Source organism: Myotis myotis, unplaced genomic scaffold (assembly GCF_014108235.1).
Source record: "Myotis myotis isolate mMyoMyo1 unplaced genomic scaffold, mMyoMyo1.p scaffold_m19_p_5, whole genome shotgun sequence".
Lineage (NCBI taxonomy): Eukaryota > Metazoa > Chordata > Mammalia > Chiroptera > Vespertilionidae > Myotis > Myotis myotis.
The window spans coordinates 44385179-44410258 of NW_023416357.1; the positions used below are offsets into that span (position 1 = coordinate 44385179).

The following is a 25080-nucleotide window of genomic DNA, read 5'->3' on the forward strand; positions in this document are numbered from 1 at the left end:
CTTCTTCCTCCCATGTCTGACCACTTGACTGTCCTCAGCAAGAACCCTGGTAGGTTGGATTAGTCAGAACCCCCCACGCCTGCTGTTTCCTCAACGATTTTCCATCACTGACAACACCACCTCCTGGGCTGTAAGTTCCCAGGTGCCCACATTATGTTCAACCTTGAGCCCTTCTCCTCTGCCCACTGTAAAATCCACTGCAGGGGTCCCTGTACCTATTGGGATGGTCCTGGATAAAGTCTGCCTCACCACCTATTTTAAAAAAAGGAATCTAAGTAGCACACGTTTTTTAAAAATCCATAAGAACAATTCAGCCGACAGTATTGATTTCCTTAAAAAATGAAAGAGAAGGAAAGACATTGATTTTGCCATTCTTCATCACAAATAATGATGGACCTGCTGAGCTACTTTTCCTCAGTCTAGAAAGATGCATTTTTTTTTTTCATTCTGTTACAGTTAATTACAGGTAGAGAAAAAAATCTCAGGTTGACATGTGTAAGAAGGAGAACTTAAACACTGAAGGATAAGGACACGCTTATAAAAAAAAAGGTTTTTTAAAAAGAGGCAAAAACAGTGTAGCATTTGTTCATTGTTTATTAGTATCTTCAGGGCCACTATGCAACATCAGTTGAAGAACAAAATGAAAATTTCCTTCCTTTTCCTGTTTTTCAACTTCCCTGCCCCCACTCCCCACCACTTTGTCCTAAGTGCATATTCATAGTCTTCATGGTAGTGTGGTAAAAGGATGACCTTAACTCAGTTATGTAGCATTTGCAAACACTTTAGAATCATTTCCACTGGGAGCGATGCAATTTTTGATAAGAAAAATACCGGCTGAGTGTCTATGCGCAAAGCTCAAGAGCCTACAAAGATGCTGGAAATACTAGTAAAATCTCTTCTCCAAGGAGAGTATAGTTTAGTGAGAGAGGTGGCACATCTGCCAGTTGCTTTAAGGGGTAGAATGACTCAGATGGTGTCTGGGGGAAGGACCATGAAGTTGAGTTTCATTCTTAAATTCATATTTATGGTAATTTGGTCCTTATCACTTTCCCAGATGACTTTTGTTGACCAAATTAGCCAGTTTGACCAGCCAGTGCCTACAACTAAAAAATAATATGCATAAATTTGATAGACAGGAATCTTAGAGTGACAGTATTCTCAATGTGTGATATTAGTAAAATAAATTCTCCCGGTACATGTAGAGTTTGGTTGTGCTGTCACACTTGGCAAGTGAAAGATGTTCAAAGCCCCACAAAGATTTGCTATTTGCTATTCCGGGAATGACACAACACTCCTTGGGGTGAATCTATGATTCTAGGACAAAATGGCCTCTGCTTGGAAATTGCCACCAATTAGCTGGATAGTTCATATTTAAATTAGGAATATTACCCAAGCAGCCTCCAATTTAGATGGGTGCTGGCAGTAAGGAGGAAATCTGGCCAGTTGTGGAAAATTATGTCTCTGATCCTATAGCTTTCAAGGCTGAAAAATGAAGAGACAGTCTTGTCTGATCAGGAGGGTGGATCTATATACTCTGTTACAGCGAGACCACACATGTCAGCTAAGCACATGAGAGCCCAGATAAGGCAATTTCAACTCCTGAGTAAGCAGTAACCCCTTTTATAAACATGATCTATCAGGATTTGCTACAGGTATGCCCCCCAGATAGATGGCTTGTGCATCTGGTTAAATTGTAGGTAGTTTACAATAGAACTGAGAGATTATTTCTCTCTAAGATCAAAGACCTCTATCTGTTGCTCAAACAGTGAAAGGGGTCTTTCAGAAAGAAAATGAAGAGCTTGACTGTCCTTATGACTAGCATGCTGTCCTTATGACTAGCATGCTGTCAAAAGTATATTGTGAAGGCCATTGGGCCAAGAATAGATGAAGCTATAGGTGAGAACTTTATATTTTTAATAATAAATCTATTTCTTATTTACAAATTCATGTGGCAACACTATTCTCTCATTTTATGAGTGAGAAAACTGAGCCACAGAGAGGTTAAATAATTTTCCCTGGATTTTACTTCTTGTTCATCCTGGAGTCATATCAGCGCTGGGTCCCCTGTGAAGGGGAAGGTAGAAGGTGTGTCTTTGGAGTTTCCCTTTCCTGGTTCTTGGTGTTCTTGCTGTACTTGGAAGGCTGGTCCTACCTTTGGCTGACCCTTCTACTCTTACTGAGTGAGCATTGAGGAAGGTCGCTTAAGTGAGTGCCTGGTCAATTTCCAAGAGAATTTTTGAATCCTGAGAGTGGCAGAAAGTGATAAGCTCTGGAAAGCAAAGAGATGTTCAAGAACTTACCAAGCTATGCCCTACATTAAAAAGTTCAAAAACATGGTAATTAGAAGTAGTTATGAAGAATATCCAAGCAGTATAATCAAATCCTAACCTAAATGGTAATGGAGGTTGGGATTTGAATTTATGAAAATATTGGAAACTTTATAAAGTAAAACCTCTTAAGTGGCCCTCTTATGTGTTATACTAAATAATATAGAGAGCAGAAGAAAGTTCCTTGCCTTCCTTGCCTGTCTTTCAAAGTAAATTCCCCTCTCCACCCACGCCTGACACAGACACAAGGGACCAGTGGTGGTAAATCCTTTTTTCTCCCTAAAATATTTTAAATGAATAGCAGCTCTCTTAAAATTGCTTTTCTCTCTTACCATTTCACTTTGATTTCCATCTTTCAGTTCCTTTCTCATCTTCACTTCTCACCCTTTCTGTTCTTGTCTCACTGACTAGCCATCTTTGTAGTTGTACATGTGGGTTGGGAGCTGTCTCATCCCACTTTTTCAGTATTTTACGAGCATTTGACATCCTCCCGAAAAATATTGACACATTATTTCCCAGCTCTCACTCCAGTTGAGGCCTGTACTCTAATTTGATTAATATACTTTCCCCATTTCCCATCCTCTTTTTTTGCCTGTCCCTTATGGATAACATATATATGTTCTCACCAATTGCTTCAAAGATATCTTTTCGTGGAGTTCTACCATTTCACAGTTTGTCAAGGTGTGGTTTCCATCTATTTATCTGGCTTGGGATTCATTGTGATTCCTATGCCTGCAGATTCATGTCTTTCATCAAGTCTGAAGAACCCTTTTCCTAACAGTGCCTCTTTCTATTTTTTTTTCTCTTCTTCTGACACATTTCTAGACACATGTTGAAAATTCTCTTACCTCTGTGCCTTTTAACCCTTCTTTTCTGTTTCCATCTCCTTAGCTCTTTGTACTACATTTGAGTAATTTTCTCAGATCTAATTTTCAGATCTCTTTCTAGTTTGCTCTTTCTTTATTCAGCTGGGTCTAATCTGTCTTATCTCTCTGTTGGATTTTTAATGTCATCTTTTCTGTTTTTCAATAATAATTGAAAGCATAAATTTATTAATTTGAAGAAGCTTTATGTGGTTCTTGTAAAATCTGACTTTTAAAATACTTATTATTCTTTCCTCATGTTTTCAATTTCCATTTTACATCTTTAGTCTTTGTAAACATTTTAATTTTGGTTCTCATAGTTCTAGTACCTAAAATTCTTGGTAGTAGTGATGCGGGGAGTGAGGAGTTCTTGATCCCTGTGTCTACTGATCCTTGTTCATGGTGGAGGGTTTGTGTGTTTTGTAATTTTGATTGTAAGTTTTTCTTCAGGGGCTTTCTCAGTGGTAATCCAGTACAGGCTGAGGTTGAGTGTGTGTCCCCTCAGAGAGGTTTTGTGTGTGCTTTTGTCAGGAGCCCTATGGCTATCACCAGCCTGGGCCACTTTCTCTTCTAACTTCTCATGTAGAGGTGCTTATCTAACTGGATGGCTGGTGGTGTTCCTTTATTGAGATAGGAAACATGAGGAGGACAAGGTTTGGTGGAAAGGCCATGAGTTTGAAACATCTAAGAGGAAAATGTCAAGAGGAAGTTGGATATATGTATCTGGAGCTTAAAAAAGAGATCTTGGATATAAATACTTTCTTATAGGTGATCATAGGATGAGGTTTCTGTTGAGCGATGATAGAGATACCTTGGATATAGGGACAAGGAGGCTATTAGTGAATTTAATGGCAACTGTTATGGCGGTGAGATGGGATGAGAAGCTTGGAGTAGGAGATGAGGAAATGGAATCAGTGATTTAGACAACTTTCAGTAAGTGTTCCAGTAAAGTTATGTAAAGCTTGAATTAATTTTTAAAGGAAATGTATAACTAATTAATTATGGTTAATTGTGATTGGAAGGCAGAATCTTTTTAAAAAGTAAAAAAATATTAAACTAGTTTCTTGATAGTGAAAAGATCGCTAAGATGGAGACATAGGCCAGCACAGAGAGGATTCAAAGGATACTGAACCAATATTGAGTTGTAATAATAGGTAATATTTATTGAGTTTTACTATTGTTTCAGGTACCATTCCAAATGCTTAACATATATTAAATAACTTAATCTCCACAACAACTCTATGAGGTAGGTACACTTATTATCTCATGCAGGACATGAAGAAACTGGTCACCAGAGAGGTTATGTAATTTGCATGGTAGGAGAACAGAGTTTTAATCCAGACTGTGGAGTTCATGTTCTTAACCACTACACAATACTGCTTCTGAAAATAGCCATGCACAAAGAAGTATTTGCATGTGGAAGCCAAGATACAGGCTCATCCATCTACAAGTATTGAAAATGCTATTATATAATCAGCATAATATAAACTAATGCTGACCCAAATACTTGTTTAAACTTCCCAGCTTTATATTATAGAACAAGACAGGCAGAAATGGAATTGTCATTTGACCAACTTTAGCTTTAATCAGTGACCTTTAATAAACATGCACATTGTTCATTTAATTGCACCTGTAATTCTGGTGGACTCATTTCTGAGGGTATACAGGTAAGTAAGCAGAGTTCACAGCAGTCAGAAGCCACTTGCATCTCATTGCCAAAATGTATCATCTCACTGTCAAAATGTGAATTTCATTAACAAATGTCCTAAAATAAATGACTTTTTCCAGGTCCCTGGGGACTGGCTTTAACTAGAACATGTGTGTGTTTCTTTCCTTCCTAAGGATTTAACAACACGGACAGAATATGTGACAAAGAGTTTATTATCCGTAGAACAGCCACCAATCGAGTACTGAATGTCCTCCGTCACTGGGTCTCAAAGCACGCGCAGGTAATTCAGTGGCCTCATTCATTATTTTCAAGATTTTTAAATCATCTTTTTAAGTCTTATACATGTACAATGTCTCCTGATTCTTTGGGGTGAGAATTTCAAACCTTGAAATTGGAATGTAGGAAGGGAAGAAATAAGAGGACACACATGCCGATCAAAACAAACACATGTGTATTGCCAGTGTCTACTGTTTCAGACCTACAAGTGACGTGCCCTGTGGGCCCTAGAGCCACAGCAGGGCCGCTGTAGTAAGCCGCACAGAAGCACTGTTCACAGGGGCCTCTCTGTAAGGGGAGTTGTGCCAGGTGCACTGGTGTTCACTAGAGGTAAACAGCAGGTGTCCCTGGAGGTAAACAGAAGGTACCCCCTGGAGGTAAATGGCAGGTGTCCCTGGAGGTAAATAACACCCTAGTACCAGACACGCTGGTATCTGGGAAGGGAGTGTTTTCTCAGCCTGATTCATCATTTGGGCTCCACGAAGAGCAGTTAGAGCAAGGCAAGGAAGGCTCTTGGTAATGAATTGGTTTGGCAGTTCAAATATGGAGAGCTGGTTTCAGCTCATGCTCCTGGAGGCCACACTGTGTGCCCTCCTCTCACGGACTGTGGGTATAGCCTGAACCAGTGAGCTCAGAGGAGGTGTGAATGCGACCCCTGACTTGATGGACCCTAAGCAAGCTGACCACTCTGATGCTCAAAGAAAGAATAACAACTCAGCTTTATCCAAGTTCATCTAAAGGTATGTACTCCCTTAAAAGCAATGTCCAGCTAGGAGATGAGACTGCTGGTCTGAAAACCTGCATTATAATCAGACTCTGCCAATCAACCCGCTCACCTTAGTTATCTCTGGTTTTCATATCACAGAAATGAAGGGCTTGAACAAGAGGATTTTTCATTATCTGAGTCATTCTGTGCTAGTTGAGTTCATTTAAGGAAGAATGTAGCATTATTGTGGCATCCTGATTATTTTGATTAATAGCTTTTAAAAAATGAGTAGGAAGTTGTACCCATTTAAAAAATACAGGTCAACATGGAACGATTGTGTTTTTCCTCACATGGTAGACTAACCAGGGACACCACTTCATTTTATAGAAAACAGAAAAGCGACAATAAAGCAACAGGGTGTAAATTCACCCCCAGATAATTAGATAACCAAGTTTACCACAAAGTATTAGGTATCATGTATTCATTTCTCATTTCTTATCAAAGATGACTAATATTGGCAGATTCTACCCTGAACTTGAGTCAGGAGAAATAAAAAGTTGCAAAGGTGTAGGTGTTAGTTCTCCTTAGATGTCATGCTCAATTCCCTCCACCCCAATGTAGTGCCAGAATGCCATTTCTTTTTCTAGAACCTTCTTGCTTTTTCTTTTTTTATTGACATTTTTTAAAAAAACTTTATTGTTGAAAGTATTACATACGCCCCCGCCTACCCATTGCCTTTTCTTTTCTTTAGTAACTATTTGGTAAAAAAGAATGTTTCATTTTTTTTTTCTGATTCTAAAATTTTGCACCTGTTAATATATTCTGCCCCAGTTTCTCCTCATTTTGTGCACTTTTTCACTCATTATAACTTTTGTGTTGAAAGCAAAGCCATGAGGCCAACCTGGGTTCCTCTCATATACCTGTCTATGGATTAGCAAGAGCAGCAGCCCAGCGTCGGGGCACCTGTATCTTTCTTCCAACCCTGCCACTCTGTCTTCTCTGGTGCCATGAGCTAGTCACTTGGCCTCTCTGGGTGTTAATTTTCTCTTCTGAAAATGAGAACAACCACCACCCTCCTACCTCCTCCAAGGGTATGGTGAGAGTTAAAGGCTGTGTTGAATTGAAAAGCATGAAAGGCATAAAGTACAATATAGATATGTGTGACTAAATCCCTCCAGCTTCCACATTTCATCTCCCTACAACTAGCCCATGAGCTCCTTGCAGACCGGGCTGGTCCCTTTCGTCTCTGTGTCTCCCTTCACGGGGTTCTGCAATGTTGGGCACATGGCCATAGTGGTCAAGTTGAGTTTGCATATTAATTTTTCTGTTGTTCATCCTCTTGGGGAGGTCCTTCTCTAGCTTTTAAAGTTCCCAACTCAGCCGAGACCGAAATCAGGGCTGTGTGTGTGGAGAATCCAACTTAAGGACATGTTTGTATAGTCCACAAACTTCACGAGAGTCTCTGGCTAGGAGCCTTTATATGTCATTTGCATGATTCCGGATGCCAAGGTGTCTGCAGGCTCCGGAGCGGCTGAGCTTGTAACCAGATGCTCCTGTAGCTGCTTTGTCTTCTGCGCACAGACAGGTCGGGGAGGGATTTGAGGCTGGCTATAGACAGTTCAGATCTGTGCTCGAGTCTCTGTCCAGGGCCTTGTATGTATGATCTTTAGCAATTTTGGTTTTCCTGACTGGTTTTTTTTGGCCAAAAAAATTCTGAAAAGATACTCTGTCCACTTAGTTGAGGAATTTTACAGGCCACCGAACGGCACTGATAGAGGGGCCTGCAGCTGTGTCCACAGGTTACGACTCACTTCCCCAGACTCGGTACCATCTGAGTGACAAGTGCCTGAGAATGAAACAATTGCTCATTTTCTTAATTGTGGGCTTAAAGGGAATATTTTTAAAGCATGAGATCAGACAAAAATGATCTACTTAAATAAAAATTTCCTTCCCAAAGGAGTGTATGGAGGGAAGGTTGCTGCTCCCTTTTCTGTGTGCCCACCTCGTTCATTCAGTCACTAATAAGGATTGAGCTCCAGAGTGTGCCAACCACTTGGGTGGATGTAAACATGAGCAGGGTGCCAGCGACCTCTGACCTCATGGAGTTCCCAGCCATTGGAAAAGATGCCCACTAGCAGACGTTGCACTTAGTGTAATTACTGGATGACAGGCTAGTAAATCTGCTTCTGATCATCTCAGACTTGAAGGCAGAGGACCAAAAGCCTGCACATCTGTAAGAGAGTGGCTAGGCCACCTAACCAAGATAAACGAAGGGCCCGAGAAACTGACCCTGGGAGCAGTTGTGATCGCCCACCTGTGGGTGAGGCAGGAGAGCTCAACGAGTAGGTGTTTCCAGAGAGAGAGCTGTCAGTGTAAGTCCTCTCCCTCCCAGGGGAAGAGGAGGAGATCTTCCTTCTCACTTCAACCAGGTCAGAGAAGCTCCCAGGAAATGGACCCTCCTCTCTGTGAAGGTGAAAGGTGTTTGCTGGGGCAAACTGAAAAAAGGTGGGTTGTTGGGAGTGAGTGGCATTCATTCATGCTTCTATGAAACAGGTGGATCAATGGGCAATCGGTCTGGGTTGCCCTGGATGCTGCCCAGGATGACTGCCTAGAGGGATAAGGTAGACCACTGACAGCCCAGGGCCTGGGGGAGTTGAAAGTGACTCACAGGAGACCGGACATTTCCTGAGTCAGCATAGCTGGCCGTACGTCTCCGATAGAGAGAGCTCTAAAAACCCCACCAAGTGCCCCATAAGAGGAAGAGCTAGTCACTGTCCATCTGCCACATTCAGAGGAGCCAGGGCTGGCTCCACCTGCTCCAGCACGTCATGCCGGGCTACGTCCTTACCCCTGGATCCCAGCCTGGATCAGAAGCCATAGCAAGCAAGTGGAGAGGAGATGATGGAGAGAGAAGAGCTTCCAGGCTTGAAGCAGCCCAGGTGAGGACAGGAGGGAAACATCTAAGTCTGGACTGAACTGGACTTTTGATTACTATATTAGACTGGACATTTTGATGGAAGAAACAAGATGGTTCTTATAACTGAAAGGCTTTGGTGCCTGCCTAAAACTACATGCAGGTGGGGAAGGACGGACCGTGGAGCAGTTTAGTGGGACTGGTGAGAAATAGTCCTTCTGCTTGGTGATTCCATCATTGTTTATGGTGCAGGAAGTGTAGGTAGCAATTTCACAGAGTTACTTTCCTTCAGGAGTCTGTTTGTGTCACTTAAACAAATGATTTTTCTTTGCTAAAGGTGGGTGTGGGGAGTGCTCCCTCCCTCTAACAGCCACTGAGGACCTGGGCTGTGAGCAGGCTCCTGCCCAGCCTCCAGGGATCCCTGGCCAGGCAGCCGGTGGAGCCAAGCTCATGCTGTCCCAGGGAAGGGTCAGGAAACCCTGCTGTCCTGGAGAACCTGGATACCCCACCTGGCAGGTGGGTTAGGATGGCTGCCCCACCGCTCCCGGGGCCTCAGAGTGCAGTGCGGTGCCTGGGGCCCCACTGCTTCCCGTTGACCTCTGCACATCAAAGCTAAGAAATCGCAAATGTCCACCAGTACAAACCAGTGTTTGTTCACAAAGTCGATGTCCCATGAAAGCAGCCAAAGTGAAATAGGGAATGCTCTGTTTAATTTAATTAGGCCAGCAACTGAGGTTCCTTCTGGCTCCTCCTGATTTCAGGGGCCTAGTCTGGTGCTCACTTTCACACTCTCACAGTAGATCCCGCCCAGGTGATTTTATCACCATTTGTCCTCTCCTTCTCCCCTCCAGACAGACTGCCTTGGGCATCACATTTCCTTCACTGGTGAGGACTAGACAGAAATCTGGAACCATCAATTCTATCTGGATTCCAGTGTTAGCTGGCTATCGTCCTCCTCTGTAAAATTGCCAAAGTGACCTGTATTGGGTTCTCAGGCACAAGGGAATTATGTATCAGATTGCTCTAAAAAAAACATAAAATGTAAGAATCTATCGGATAGATATAGATCTTCTTTTTATTTTTTTTAATCCTGAAGATAGATTTTCATTCCCTTACTCTTTTTTTCTGTGCAGGCCAATAACCAAGTAAGAAGCTCCTAGTTCCTTGAGCTCTGTGCCTCAGTTTTCCCTTCTCTTCTATACATCTCTATTATTATCCTTTAAATAGCCCCTGAGCTTCCTGTGCTTGTCTGTAACAGTGCTCCGCGAGACATTGCAGCAGGATCAAAGTCAGTGTGAAACAGGATTAAATGGAACTTATTTTCCGTTCCCATTAGTTGCCATGACAGAAATTTCGCTTCCTCTGTAGAGCCAGGGGGATTCTTTAGCGTTTGTGGATGGATTTTGCTGGTAGAAAACACTGGGAGGCCCCACATGAGATTTCATGTACACCAATCGCTTCTCCTCTCTGCTCTAAGAGGTTTCTGAGGGAGGTGCTGTGAGGAGCCCTTGTTTTTCCCAAGTCGCTTTCTACACTCTGGGACTTTGGAAGCACTTCTGCGGACCACGGCAGGCAGGGCACAGTCCTCAGCTCCTCCCTGGCCAGTAGCCACCCATCACGTGAGAGCTACCTGGGGACCCCACGGAGCCGCAGGGCACTGGGGCCCTGGCTGCTTTGTTCAGGCCCCAAGGTTCCGCCTCACTGTGGCCTTTTCATTGTGTTCCTCTCCTGCCCACTCAGCTCCCAGTACCATCCATCTGTATCTTCTGATCGCTTTGCATGGAGCTGCTCCCTGAATGCAGGTCACAGGATCCACTTCCAGGGCAGCCCTGTGACTCTGAGTCTCTCCGCTCCATGGGGAAGGGATGGAGTACAGTTTGCCTTCCAGCTGTCTTCATCCGCCTTTTCTCCTCAAATGGAGCAGGGCATGGAGAACATTTTCCAGAGGCTTCTATTTGAGTTAAGCTCAAAGATCATTTTGGGGGCATAAATTAAAAAAAAAAAAAAAATCAGGAAGCAGCCCCTTTTCAAACATTTCTTTTCCCCTTCAATTTTTGTCATTGTCTTGAAAGCTGTAATCCATATCAATTAGCTGCCTATCTGGAAACCAATGGAAAACAGCGTGGGGGGGGGGGGGGGAGGGAGGGTCCTCTTTTTTCTGATAAATGCTTTTTTAAACAAACAAAAACAAAAAACCGACAGATTCTTTTTAGAGGCTTGAAGATGTAAGCGTGGGAGCTATCTGACTTTAAGGCTGTGGGGCAGTATTTAAAATTCTTATAAGCACAGCTGTTCAGGTCTAGAGTCTGGAATTTAGCAACTCATTCAAATGCAGAGTCATCTGTTAGACAATGATCAAATGGATGATCTTCTGCACAGTCTTTCCTTCTTGCTGAGCTGGTGTCATTCATTGCCATTTGCCTCTGCTCAGTTATTTTTGTTCTAACGCACCTTCCGCAGTTTGCATTGTGCCTTTTTCTAGTAGCCTCCCACTTCACATCTGCTAAAATCATTTCCCAAGCTGCCAGTTTCAGAAGAAGTAGGTTGCTTATTACCAACTTGTCTCAAAATCGCATTCCCTTCCCATGAACTTTTGTCCATTCATTCAATAAACATTGGAGGGCCCACCAGGAGCACCTGTGCTTACCGAATTTGGGGGTTCATTATATCTGGGTGTTACTACCTTTCCCTGGTACCCAGGCTCTTCCGTGACAGTCAGGTGCACGTTTCCTGTGTATTCCGTTCCTCTTGGACGGTTCTAGGACTTTATGAGTAAGTGTTGAGCAGCTAGTGTCAAGTGTAGCATTACCTGGTATTGCTTCCTAGGGTTTCATTCCAAACTCAATGCCTTCCCTTGTGTTTTTCAATTAGGCTGTTCTTTCTGTCGTGGTGAACAAAGAGGCTTTTAACATATTTTTGTAGTTAGGTGATGAGAAGTGCTGGAAAACCTTGCCTGTCACTTTCCCACGGAGGAACCCTGATTCAGAGTCCAGGTTGCCCAGAGGTGGCAAGAAGGTCAGCAGCCGGAGTTGGTGGTGGGCGGACAAGGCCCACAGGTGCCGTGCAGGGTCTCCCTGACAGCTGGTAGCCAGCACGGCATACCCTGGGAGAGGGTGACAATGTTAAAGTTCTGAATAAAGATTCACCTCCTTAAAAGAGCTGAAAACCACGCTGGAAAGGAGGCTTGCTACTTCCAGTTTATGAAAATGAGGAATCCCATGGAGGGCACCCTGGTGCTGTCGGGGTTCATTTGCATAGATCTTGGGATGATCACTGGGCATCTCTGTCCAGTTTCCCAGTTGACAAAAGGGACCCAGATATAACCTAAATATACACCACAATTTAAATTAAATTTTTATCTCCTCCAGTCAAAAAAAATAGAAGACTATAGTGTGCTTTTCATTTTTCTGAAAATCATAATGTCAAACCCTTTATTGTTGAGCCTAAGCCATCCGAAGACCCTTCTTTATAAGTCCTTCGCTCCAGGTTTTAAAATTATTTATGTGGTTTTACTCCACTCTGCAGTATTTCCACTTTCCTTTAAAAAAAAAACTCTGGCCATTGTTAGGAATACATTGTACTGATTACGGTGAGAAAATTACTCTCATAATTCTCAAACTGTGTTTATTGAATCTGATTTCCCAGTGTCCTAGAATTCCCTTGGCCATACGCAGTATATTACTAATGATCACCCTGCTCTCCTGAAAGAATGAATGTAATTTCCATGATGTCTAAACTATCAACAGGGATTCGTTTTAAAGTGCTGGAGAATCTGATTTATTGACTCACAGATTATTTTTCTGTTATGTGATCTAGCCTTATTAATATAGACCTAAATCTCAACGTCTCTGTCTCAAATAGTTACTAGTATAGGTGGGAAGTAGTTCCCGACTTGGCATGGTAACCAGCTACTGTGTTATGTGTCTTGAAGCCCAACCCACCAGCACTGATTCACTGATACCCACTTCTTCTGCAGAGTCTGTGTGGTGTAGCAGCTAAAACCTCAGGCTTCAGCCAACACTGCCTGGACTTGAGTCCTGGGTCTGCCACCTGCTACCTGCGTGACTTTGGTCATGATACTTAGATTCGTTATACCTAGACTCCCTTGCATATAACATGGGAATAATAATGATTGTAACTATGCTGCTACTGAGGGTTAAATTAGATAGTGAAGTTATTAAAGAATCACCTAGTATGTGGCAAATTCTCACTGTCTTAGTTATGATTACTGCTCCAGGCACTGCTCCCTGGCCTAGAGGAAATCCTGACTTTCTAGCCACGCAGTAATGTGTTTGAGTCGCATCCGTAAGGTCTTGGTAAAATGTCCTCACCTCACAACGCGTATCTCTTGAGGAGGATTATAGCGCCACCCATCGGTGATGTGTTCCTGAGCATTTGCTGTGTGCCACTCTCTAGTCCTTGCACTTGCTCAGGCTGTCCCCCTACGGGCAGGGTTTAGACCTGCATCTCCAGGCCCGGCCTCTCTCCTATGCCCCAGTCAGGCACTACCAAGCTCTCGCCTGCATTTGGATGGCCCCTCCGCAAGCCTCTCTCCCTGGGTTTCACGGGTTAATATTTCTGTCCTCTGCCCATTTGCCCAGACTTCTGTTCCCTCTCTGCCTCTCCCCTAAAGCCTTATGTATTGAGGTGCTCAAGAATAGTAGGAAAAACGAGCTATAGTCTCCTTTTTAGAGATTTAAATGTCAAAGTGTCACATTTTCTGGTCTCTTCACCTTTGAAAGTAAGATGGGGTTGTTGTTGTTTTTCTAATCGTTTGTCTCCTTATCCCTGCTTCATGAATTGGAAAACAAAAACTACCCTAAATAAACTGTTGCAGTGATAACTTCAGTGAATGCCTCAGGTCCTCGGGGTGCTATAGGGTTCACTCATCTGGAGCATGAAGCTTTGTGAGATGACCTTCAGCAGGCAGCTTCTCTATACAGGGCCCTGCTCCTTCTGCACAGGCTGCCAGGTCCAATTCCAAGGCAATGCCCAATCCCAGATAATCAGATGGCCCAAGAGCGCCATCTAGTGAACATCCTGAGTGCTGCCACGCCATCTTCTACCACCTAATAGTCTCATTTCCTACTTCAAGGAAATACAGTCAAAAATTAGATTCTATATTATTACAAAATGGCCGTCAGGAAGATTTATTATGAACACTCTACCTCTGATTTAAATAGTGCAAGTGACTTTTAGCTGCTTCAGATTTCATTTTAACTGGGACTTTTGAATGGCCAATTCTGCATCTTACATGCATTGGTTCAAAAAGGAAATTTTACAGGCTAGGTAGTACATCAGATGATTCAGATTTTTTTAGTCAGTTTTGGAAGAGTGTTTTGCATGATTTTTTTTAAAGGCAAAGTCTTGCTACTCCGAGGGTGATCCACATCACTAGGGGCTCCTCAGAAAAGTAGAATCTCAGTCCCCATTCCAGACCTGCTGTGCCAGAATCGGCGGTGACTTGTGGCCACATGACAATTTGAGAAGTGCAGGTGTAAAGGTCTCTTACTGGATCTGGAAGGAAGACCCATGTTCCTCGTCCGAGCCACCCCCTCCTTACACCTCTCCTCCCGGCCCAGTGGCCCCTGCTGAAACCAGATCATGGCTCCGGCCTTGTCTGTCCCTGGATCAGCTGAGAAAGAATTGAAATCATATGCAGGAAGTCACTTTGAACATGGTAAAAACCTGTGAAATGTAAGGGGAAATTGTGAGTGAGAATTTTCATATTTCAGACTCGGCCATCGTCAGACAATCTGCTTACATTAGCTACATCAGCAGCAGTGCGAGTATTCACTTGTAACCATTTGTCATGCTCCTAAGAGTGTTTGGGCAGATGTGGCCAAGTTTTCAAAGGTCAAAGGTCTCTCTCAGGCTAGTCTTCCCAGAGCTCAAATAATAAAATTATTTTCTGTTTTTCTCAACAAGACCTTTCACACAACTCTCCTTTCTAGGGTCTCAGAGGGGTTCCCTTTGTAAAGCCCAGCATGCGGCACAGTAGGTGTTTCATGATGCTTGTTGATTAAACCACTAATTAGCCTTCAGCAAGGTCCAACACTGGCCTGAAGTCCTTCACACTAACCTATTTATGATAATCAGATTATTTATATCATTAGAGACCTAACATTAATACAGGAGGATTTGATTGTCTCACTAATAAATACCAACTATTCATTAAGAAAAGACTCCTGATGGCTGAGAAATCTTCGGTAGTGCACACAGGTTGGAGTAGGCGAGATCATTAACTGTTAAAATAAGGGAGAGGGTGGCACAAAGAAAAAACAACAGCAATAAGGCATTACTCTCTTCTTGCATACATTTTAAAAGAAAAATCAACAGCCAACAGTCTGCTGGACAATATAGGCGAAATTGTAGGAAAACATATTTGAAGTTCTATGATTGGTAAGAGGTGTTAACATCTGTGTTGCCTTGGGCCCCTGTCGCTCCTGTTCCGGAAGAAATGGTACTGATGGTCAAACAGGGAAAGTAAAATATTGAGGAAAATGTGTCACATGGTTCTCCACTAAACTGAGGCGCAAAAATATTCAATTCAGATTAGGTTAGACTTTGGCACTGTCTTCATTTTTTGAAATTATAAACTTTTTTTGCCCCTAATTTACTAAATATAACAAAAGTATGTTTTTTAAATTGAATTGATTGCAATTAGTTTTTAAAAATATATATATTTTTATTGATTTCGTAGAGGAAAGGAGAGGGAGAGAGATAAAAACATTAATGATGAGAGAGAATCATTAATTGGCTGCTTCCTGGGGATTGAGCCCGCAACCCAGACATGTGCCCTGACCGGGAATTAAACCATGAACTCCTGGTTCATAGACCAATGCTCAACCACTGAGTCACAGTGGCTGGGCAGGGCAAAGCTCTTTACCCACTGGGTCAACTAAAGAAGGCTCCTGGGAAAAATGACATCACTCCTTGGACTTGAAAGATGAATAAAAATAAAAGTGGAGAGAAGGCACAGTGTTCCAGGCAAGGGAAGCACAAATCTCTTTGAGGAATTCCCATCCCTGGAAAGCCTGTTAGAAATAACTACAACATAGCCCCATCCCAAACCAATAAGTCAGGGCCTCTAGGGGAAGTCTAAGGCCCATACATTTTTATTTCCCACACATAGCTCTAGAGAATGTATCATGACAAATAGTGTCACGTAACAAGGAGCTAAACCCTTCAAAACGGAAATTTAAAAATACCCATTTTATTTTGTAGGATTTCGAACTCAACAATGAACTAAAGATGAACGTCCTAAATTTGCTAGAAGAAGTTTTGCGAGACCCAGACCTTCTTCCTCAAGAAAGGAAAGCCGCAGCCAATATCCTGAGGTAAAGGCAATTGCAGGTGCCTGTTAATGACATTGGTTGATTTGTGCTGTGTCACAGAAGATGAGGTCCTATACAACTAGACGCTGGGGGCAGCAGGGGTTCTGCTCTCAAGCGGGGAGGGTTACCTGTCATCTTCGTTTTCCTGCTATTTCGGGAAGACTTCGGGCTGAGCTTGTAGGTTGTGTGGAGTGCGATCGATCGTTGCTGTTTGTGTGGGCATACCGTGGTTTACTGTGGAACCAAAAGTGAAGGGGGGAAGCCTCGAGGGTCCTCCCCTGCGAGCCCAGCAGGCATTGGCAGAGAGGTTTCTTTGCCTCACTTGTGTGTCTGAGCAGGTGGCAGCGTTTCAGCAGGAGCCTCCTGCAGCTGGCTGTGGATGTGCCACCCAGAGGAGGCATGCATTTTCTTGGCTCGGTTCATTGGTCCTAGACCAGTTTTACTATCAATGTCTCGGGCTGGAATTTCCACATCATGTAGGTTATATAAATCTGGCCCCCACACTTCCATGTTGGCTTGAACCTGGTTTGGTCTGTCCACCCAGCATCCAAGCAGGTAACAAGCTGTCTTACAGCTTCTTGAACTAAAGCTTCTTGGCTTTTTTTCTAGTCCACTCTCTCTGCAGGGGCCAGCCATCGGTGGCTCTGTGCAGACATTTCCGTGTCCACCTCCCTCACGGCTCTGTGGTCTGTCTCTGCTGGGAGGTGGAAAGCCAACAGCATCTGTCTGCCCCGCCTGGTTCTCCTTCCGTTGTCTAACTACTAGCTCCCTCTTCACTTGCAACCTCCGGAAAGAATCCTTTTTTCCTTCCAAGGTCTGCTCTCCTGGTTCTCTGTGACAAGAATGCTTATGTGTGGAGGGGAGACCATTTTTACTCAGCCCACCAGGCTGTTCAAAGTCCATCCCTGATGTGGCAATGACAGATTTGGGTCCGTAACGTCTCAACAACGGGCCCATAAGGCATTCTTAGCCCCGTTAGCTCAAGATCTCATAGCCAGCCCCTTCTCTGATCTAGGAGTTGTCACGGGTTGAATTGTATCCCTCCTCCCCCAAAATATAGTGAAGTCTTACTTATTTGGAAGTAAGGCCATTGCAGAAGTGATTAGTGAAGATGAGGTCATACTGGAGTCAGGTGGGCCCCCTAGTCCAATATGACATAAGAAGACGGCTATGTGAAGACAGAGATGCAGAGAAGATGCACACAAAGATGGAGCAGAGATTGGAGTTATCTGGCTACAAACTAAAGAATGCCAAGGGGCTCACCGAAACCTGGAGGGAGGGAAGGCCATGCTTGGGGAAGCATAGGAAGGAGATGGTCTGGCAGGTCTCAGAGCTAAAGCAGCAGGAGATGGAATATTCACATCATGAGGAGAAGCAGGGTCTGCGCAGGCTGAGCTGTGAACACAGCCTGCGGTCGCAGCAGCATGCCGGCAGCCCAGAGAGTGTGGCCTGGTCTCAGGCCCATTGCTCCTGGTGCTGTTTTTAAGCCTACCAGATTTCTACCATTGAAGGAAACATTTTCCAGGTATGGAACTTGGATAATCCCATTTCCATCTGGTATTTCATTTTAAATGCGCAAATATTAAACTGTTCATACTGACCCATAAATGTGAGGGAAACCCAGGATCCTGGAGTGTTTGTTAAAGCTTTGGGATAGTCAGGAGACGAGAAGCAAATTCAGCCTCTCTTGGAACTGGAGCAGAGCGAGAGGGGACTTCCCATCTGAAAGGAAACATTTTGTGAATATCCCTCCCAGGGAATCTGAGTCATAAGTATGAGAAATATAAACATACCATGTAGTGAAATGTAGCCCTGATATTAGAGATTTATATGCATTCAGGTCATATAACAGGGATACATAAGCATGGAACATGTATTTAAACATATATTACATGAATAAAGCAAAGTGAAAATTGCTGTGATGGGCCACCCTGCCTCACACAGTTGCACAGGGGTTACTTTAAGCTTCGTTGGCATAGGCAGCTTGTTGCCCTGTCTATGAATAAAAACCTCTGCTCAAGAATTTTGTATTTCTAAAACACCACCCCTCCAACGTTGTCCGACTAGCTGGCCGCTGAGCCGCTGCAGTGTGGAGCTTTTTGTAGACAACTAACAGCCCCCAAAGGAAAAGAAACAGTGACTGACTTCTTGGAATGTCAAGTGGAATGGGTTCAAGTTATAAAAAGGTGACCCCAAACCTCACAAAGCTCCCAGAAGCATCAGTCGGCTCCAGGAAGAGAGAAAATGTTAACTAACTTCATGGGACCAGAATGTATCTTGGAACATTAGGGTATGATCAGTGAGGGCAGGAACATTTGATAGAAGCTCACTAATGTCTTGACCATTTCTTTCCAAGGGAAGAATATAGTCCATCCTCATAAAAAAGATCTTTCCCATGGGTACACATAGTTGTGTGGCCACCGATCTCTCTCCAGAAACCTAGCCTGTAGTGGAGAGAATGGCATATACTCTAGAAAACAATCACTTTTATTTCCTATGTGTCAGCCTTCAGTGTGATTTAATGGTCTTTGGAGAGAGAGTCGTGTGGACTCATTTTTTTCCCTCACCTATGTCTGTCCTTTACCCATGAGGACTCTTTCCTTCTGCTCACAAATGACTGACATGGCTAATCGCTGACAAGAAGACTGCCCCTCCTGTGACCTAGAAGAATTCTGCTCCCTGGTAAATAATCAAAAGCTTTTGTAACAGGGGAGGAAGACGAGGAAAGGGAATTGAGTGTGTTCTGTGCGGGACCTTAAAGAGGTGCCCCCTGTAAGCTTGATTAGACAAATACAAATAACCAGAGAGCACAATTGGACCGCACCCTGGCCCGCTTAGCCAATTTCTTTGAGCTTTTGTTTCCTCATCAGTAAAATGGAACCGATAACACTTACTTTGAAGGGATTTTTTGATACATGAGATAGTGTATGTCAAATGCTGAGCACATACCTGGCATGCCATGGGCATGTAACAACCCATCTCCGTTGGTATTTTATTTTGGGGGGTGGTAGTTTGGTTTTAATCAATTCAAAACACAACAGAACTTCACAATATTATTTCTTTTGAAACCAGTTTCCTCCAGTGGATAGGCTACGCGCTTTAAGACTGTTTAAATATTTTAATACTTTTAATATGTGACTCTGCCTTCATTTTGGAAGACTTAAAGTGCTTGGCTCAGATGGGAAGTTATGTAATCAGTATAATTCTGATGCTGAACTTGTGAGGGACAGGACGTACCGCTCCCACTGTGAAACCAGCACCCACTTCAGTGATAATTAGCTTCTGTATTTATTCATCTGTTCATCACTTATCAAAAACGAATTTCATTGAGAGCTGAATGACGTGTGTGGAGACACGGCACCAAACCTCAGGGAAGTACATCTGGGAAGTGGGGCGAGTTCACCTGCTGGCTTCTGCCTCTCCTGGTTCAGATGTTTGCATGGAGGAAGTCCCCTGAGCTACAAGTGAGTGGGGAGCGGGTGGCTCTGGGCCTTCCACCTCAGCAGGGAAGGGTCAGGTTTAGGGAACAGAGGAGCACGGATGGGGCACTCGGGTTGTTAGAACTCCCCCTGGATGGAGTATTGCAGGAGGCCCGAGTCATCCCCAGGTGCACTTTGATGGTGGTGTTTTCCTTATAACCTCGTATGTAACAAGTCAGCTCTCTGGATAATCCTGTGCCTTTAACATGTGTGTTTATCTGTTTCCTTAGCCTCCTGTCTCCAGCTCAGGGCCCCACAGCCTGCAGCAGGCGGCCCAGCCACACAGCCCTAAACCCTCTGACTCTTCACCCAGGGAACACTGTAAGGCTTTGCTGTTTCATTCCTGCCATGTCTACTTCCTTTTCACGGGGGATTTTTTTTTATTTTTATTTTTTAGAGCTCTTTCACAAGATGATCAAGATGACATTCACCTAAAATTAGAGGATATAATTCAACTGGTAAGTTCCCCCAGGGTCTGGCACAGGCCACCTCTCAAAGGCCAGCAGTGTGCCTAGACTGAGCGCTGGCCACATGTTCCCCTCAGTGAGGTTCTGGGAGGTGAGCCAAATGTGTGTGTGGTTTAGCAACTGGTCCATGATGTGAATGTTCTTCATAGCTAGAGTTTTTGATGGACTTTGTGCTTCAGCAGCTGCACTGAGCACACTGGAGCCTCACTGGTGTGTGTCTCACGCCCTCCTCCCCCCGTATCTTGCAGACGGACTGTCCGAAGGCCGAGTGCTTTGAGACCTTGCCAGCCATGGAGCTGGCTGAGCAGATCACCCTCCTGGACCACATTGTCTTCAGAAGCATTCCCTACGAGTGAGTGCTGCCCTGGCAGCCCCAGGCCCTCTCAGGCGGGAATAGCAGCTTAGCATTGAATTATTCCTAAGGCACATGTGTGTGCCGTGGTGTGTCTTCATCTTAAAGTGGTTTGGTCCCACGGAATGTCTTTTGGTTCCGTTTTATATCGGAAATGTTGATGTGGAAATAGTGGGGACTCTCAAGATGGTCACACTGTGTTTCTCTATGTATGATGACAACCATAGAATGTAAATGCTCTAAATTTTGCTACCCACTTGCATAAATCAATGAGTATTGCTGAGCTTTGACACCATGGTCTCATCACACAGCCTTTTGATTTCCTTGTGTAGAGTGAGGGGGGGGTCTCTTTAAGCCCCCTCCCAGCTGTCATATTTGGTCGCCCATAAACAAGGCCTTTGCTTGGACAAATGTCAACTGTTGGCACATGTTCTCTCTGAACAAAGAACTAAATAGAAGGTAAAGGAGGGGCTGGGCAAGAGATATGAACATGTTGTACAGAGAGAAGAGGACATCTGTGAGGATGGAAGGTGAGGCATGTCAGGGTGGATGGGCAAAGGGTGGTTAGAGGGTCAGAGCCACAGCTCTGTTAGGAAGGCATGAGGCAGGGACAGAGGACGCCCCTGCAGACTTTTATGTAGTTTATCTTCTTTCCCTACCCCTCTACCAGCACACCTGGACCAACCCATGAACATGAAAAAAAATAAAATAAAATAGGAATGTGGCCCATTGGCCATACCCAGTGACTATCTGAGGACTTGAGTTAGGAACCACAGTGCTTCTTCCACCCACCTCCTGACCACCCTCCAGTGCAGTGAGGATTCAGAAGGAGATGAGCATGACCTCTGTGGAGGAGGAGAAAGAGTAAAGCCCAAACCTTTGTGGTGACCCTTGGTGTGGTTTCTTCCTGGGACCCTCCCCACCTCTCACCTCTGTCCCTTTGTGCTAGTGTGAACATCTACCAATTATTTCCATCCACAGAATTGCCACACCTTTTATCCCACAGCCTTGCAGGATGGGAGCAGTACCACCAATAGTACCACCACAAAGAACCTTGCCCAGACACTCAGTCAGCATTTCTGGGTTAAGAATATGTCAGAGTGATTTTATTTCTAGTTACGCTTTGTAATGACTATCCTATAAAATAAAAGGGTAATATGGAAATCGACTGAACAGCAGAATGACCAGTTGCTATGATGCACACTGACCACTAGGGGGCAGATGCTCAATGCAGGAGCTGCCCCCTGGTAGTCAGTGCAATCCCACAGGAGGAGCACTGCTCAGCCACAAACCGGGCTGATGGCTGGTGAGCACAGCGGCTGGTGGCAGGAGCCTCTCCCGCCTCTGTGGCAGCACTAAGGATCTGACTGCGGCTTAAGCCATCAGTCGGACATCCCTCGAGGGCTCCTGGACTGCTAAAGGGTGCAGGCCAGGCTGAGGGACAACTGCCCCCCCCCCCGCCCCCCCAGTACCTAGTGCACGAATGTCGTGCACCGGGCTTCTAGTATAAAGTAATTCCTGTATGCTCTACCTTGATGGTCGCTTGCTATGATCTGGTGGCCTGCTCAAAGGTGAAGTGAAAGAGCAAGAATGTTATTTGAAAGACAGACCTTCCACCAGGCTGAGCTCCCAGCTGTGACTTCCTTCACCACATGAATGGGCTATAGAGTGTTTGTTTATTCAGCCCTCACCAGGGTGTACTGTTCTGGGCTCCTGGGAGAACAAAGGAATGTCCTGCCCATGGAATCATATTTGCCTGGAGACAGCAGAGCAAAGTGGAGGAGAACATGCTGGTCTTGATTAACATTTTCGGTAGTGATTGATTTTTTGGACTTTCTGCTAAGGCTTACGTTTTTTTTAACAAGCTAATCCAAGGAAAACAGTCTTGGTTTCTGAGTTAGTATTTAACCTCTTTATTCCTCTGTGTTGGTCATTGTTTTCCAACTTTAGAGAAGCCTTTATAATGATCCTAACAGGGACAAAGTTCCAGAGCAAGCTGGAAACGGAAAATCTTTTTCTTTTTTGCATGGCACGGTGAAATGCTAGAGTTGAGCTAAAATTCATTTGAAAGGGTCAGTAGCAGCAGGTGTTGGGCAATGTCAAGTTTAACGTATATAATGTTAATAATTATTCAGACCAATAATTGACCATTTTTTAAAAGTTTAATTGGTTTTATATTTTGCTTTGAACTTTCAGAGAATTTCTTGGGCAGGGTTGGATGAAGCTGGATAAAAATGAAAGAACACCTTACATTATGAAAACCAGCCAGCACTTTAATGATGTGAGTAACCATGAAAAGAAAACCTTGGGAATGTTATAGGAAGACGAATATCAGGGCCTTAAGATTCTTTTCCTCTGTGCACTCAAGCACACCTCCCACCCCGTGCAGACTTGGCTTTGCATTTCACTGTGGGGCATTTGCTGTTTATGCCTGCCCACCCCTCACCTTCCCACCTCGCTAGACTCAGTGCCTTAAGGTCAGGGGTGCTGATTTATGTCCTTCTGTTTCCAGCACCTAAAAGAATGCCTGGTTCATAGTAGGTACTCAATATAAAATAAATTTTTAATGAATATGCATATTAATAATTCTGAGGCACTATATCTATCCCAAGCCCTAGTTCTTTTTTCATTATCCCCAGCTTTAATAAATGTTCCCTCAAAATCTCAAAAAATAAAGATCTTAAGGGTTACAAAATTATCAAAGAATGCCTGCACCCATCAGATTTAGTATCTATAATAATAAAAGGGTAATATGCTAATTAGACCAGATGTCTTCCAGATGTCATTCTGGACATCCTTCCTGATGAAGCCGGGGCAAGAGGGAAGCCAGCCTGGGTCCTGGGTGCCTGCAGGCAGCCCGAGGGAAGCCAGCCCCAGTCCCGGGTGCCTGCGAAGGCCGGAGGAGGGAAGCCCGGGTCCCGGGTGCCAGAGGGAAGCTGGTGCCGGCAGCCGGGGGAAGGAAGGCCTACTCTTGCATGAATTTTCATGCATCGGGCCTCTAGTACAGATATAATATTAGATCACATAGTCTCTTTTTAGCAATCAATCCTATTCTGCCCTTTTTCTTTCCATATTCTGTGTTGAGCTTCTTAAGCTATTTCTTTTTCCCTTGGCTTTTATTAAAATAATTACTGTGCTTAGCCTTGAAAGTATAGGTCCTTTTTCTGCTGGTGGGAAAAAATTCAACAAGATAGGAAAGAGAAAATATTCTCTCTTCCATTTCACTGAAGTGTTTCTGGTTGGAGAGTTGATCAGGTTAGAGACAATTTGGGGGTAAAGTGTCTTCTTTCTCTGTGATAACTGAGGCTTCCTAGAGTGAATATTCCACACCAAAGGGGGCAAGGAGTATGTGGAAAGCCCCCAAGAAGGGAGACCCATGATCTGCAAAGGTTGCCATTCCTCAGGGGTTATCTCATTCTATTCCATTTTCTCAATATTGTTGGAAATGGCTCCTTCATCAAAATTACTGATGAGCTAAGTCACCTCTTCCTCAACAAGCTGATTCTAAGCACTGCCTCTCTTCCCTCTGAAGATGAACAGGTGCTCGTTAGTTTGTTAGTATCAGTATAGACTTTAGTCACTCCGGAAAGTTGTCTAAATCTGGACCATGGCCTCCATGCCCCTTGGTACCTGCTTTCCTGACATTTCTGCAGGTAACTCGAGTGTGTGGCCTGAATGCATTCCCTTGGCTCTTAGCTGCCTCTTTTGGCTTTCCTGTTGTCTCAGATGAGTAACCTGGTGGCCTCCCAGATCATGAATTACGCAGATATCAGCTCTCGTGCCAACGCAATTGAGAAGTGGGTGGCGGTGGCAGACATTTGCCGATGCCTGCACAACTACAACGGCATGCTGGAGATCACCTCAGCCTTGAACAGGACCGCCATCTACCGGCTGAAGAAAACCTGGGCCAAGGTGTCCAAGCAGGTGAGCATCAGCGTGTGACACATCCTGCTGCAGAGAGGCTGGGAGACCTGAGCCAAGATAAATATTACTAATTAGGAAAAAATTAACGGAAACGAGCAGCTCAGTTGCCAAAGAAAGGTGCCAATGTGGGTAATTACTGTGTTCTTACCACTTAATTGATTCCACTCAGTGCACTTCTAAATGGTTCATTTAGAAAAGAAAATACAACCCAAAACGTTCATTATGACATATTTGGGGATAACCTCAAACAATGTGGTTGACAGGAGTTTTTTCCTGAATTATTTAGAGAGGGCTCACTGATCTCAAGTGATGTCGAGTGAACATTCTTTCTCCCCCAGAGAAAAGGTGCAAATGCCTTAGGGCCAGACACGAGGGATGAGGGGCCTCAACATTCATCTCTTTCTTTGTTATTCATGTAGTAAATGTAAAGTTTTGGCATGATGACTTAGAGGTACAGATATAGAGCTTTATTAATTTTCTCAGCATGCTCATGCTGCCATTTCCATTCAGATAACTTCAATCACAAATTCCCCTGGCTTTTCCTCCTGGCCTTCTCCGTGGGTGTTGGCCAGTGTTGGGAGAGCCCCTCCAGGCTTATGGGACAGGGTAGTCTGAGGAGCCTCAACCCGGGCATTCCTAGTGCTTTTCCCAGCCAAGCTGCCTGGATGCGGGTGTTCCCAAGTGTGTGTCATCATCCCCAAGGGCCACCCTCTTTTCCTTCCATGTGCCATGAAAGTCCAGATCAATGTCAACAACAATTCCATTT

General features: G+C 44.2%; 1 protein-coding gene across 2 annotated transcripts in view; it reads left to right on the forward strand.

The window, feature by feature from the left end:
• The window catches only part of RASGRF2 (Ras protein specific guanine nucleotide releasing factor 2), a 183526-nt gene that overhangs the window by 148416 nt on the left and 10030 nt on the right, over nt 1-25080 (forward strand). For both annotated transcript variants that reach the window (XM_036310218.1, XM_036310219.1), the window contains exons 18-23: nt 5033-5139; nt 15983-16095; nt 19969-20029; nt 20287-20390; nt 22587-22671; nt 24117-24314. In XM_036310218.1, the coding sequence (XP_036166111.1) occupies nt 5033-5139; nt 15983-16095; nt 19969-20029; nt 20287-20390; nt 22587-22671; nt 24117-24314 (668 nt within the window). The remainder of the gene's footprint in view (nt 1-5032; nt 5140-15982; nt 16096-19968; nt 20030-20286; nt 20391-22586; nt 22672-24116; nt 24315-25080) is intronic.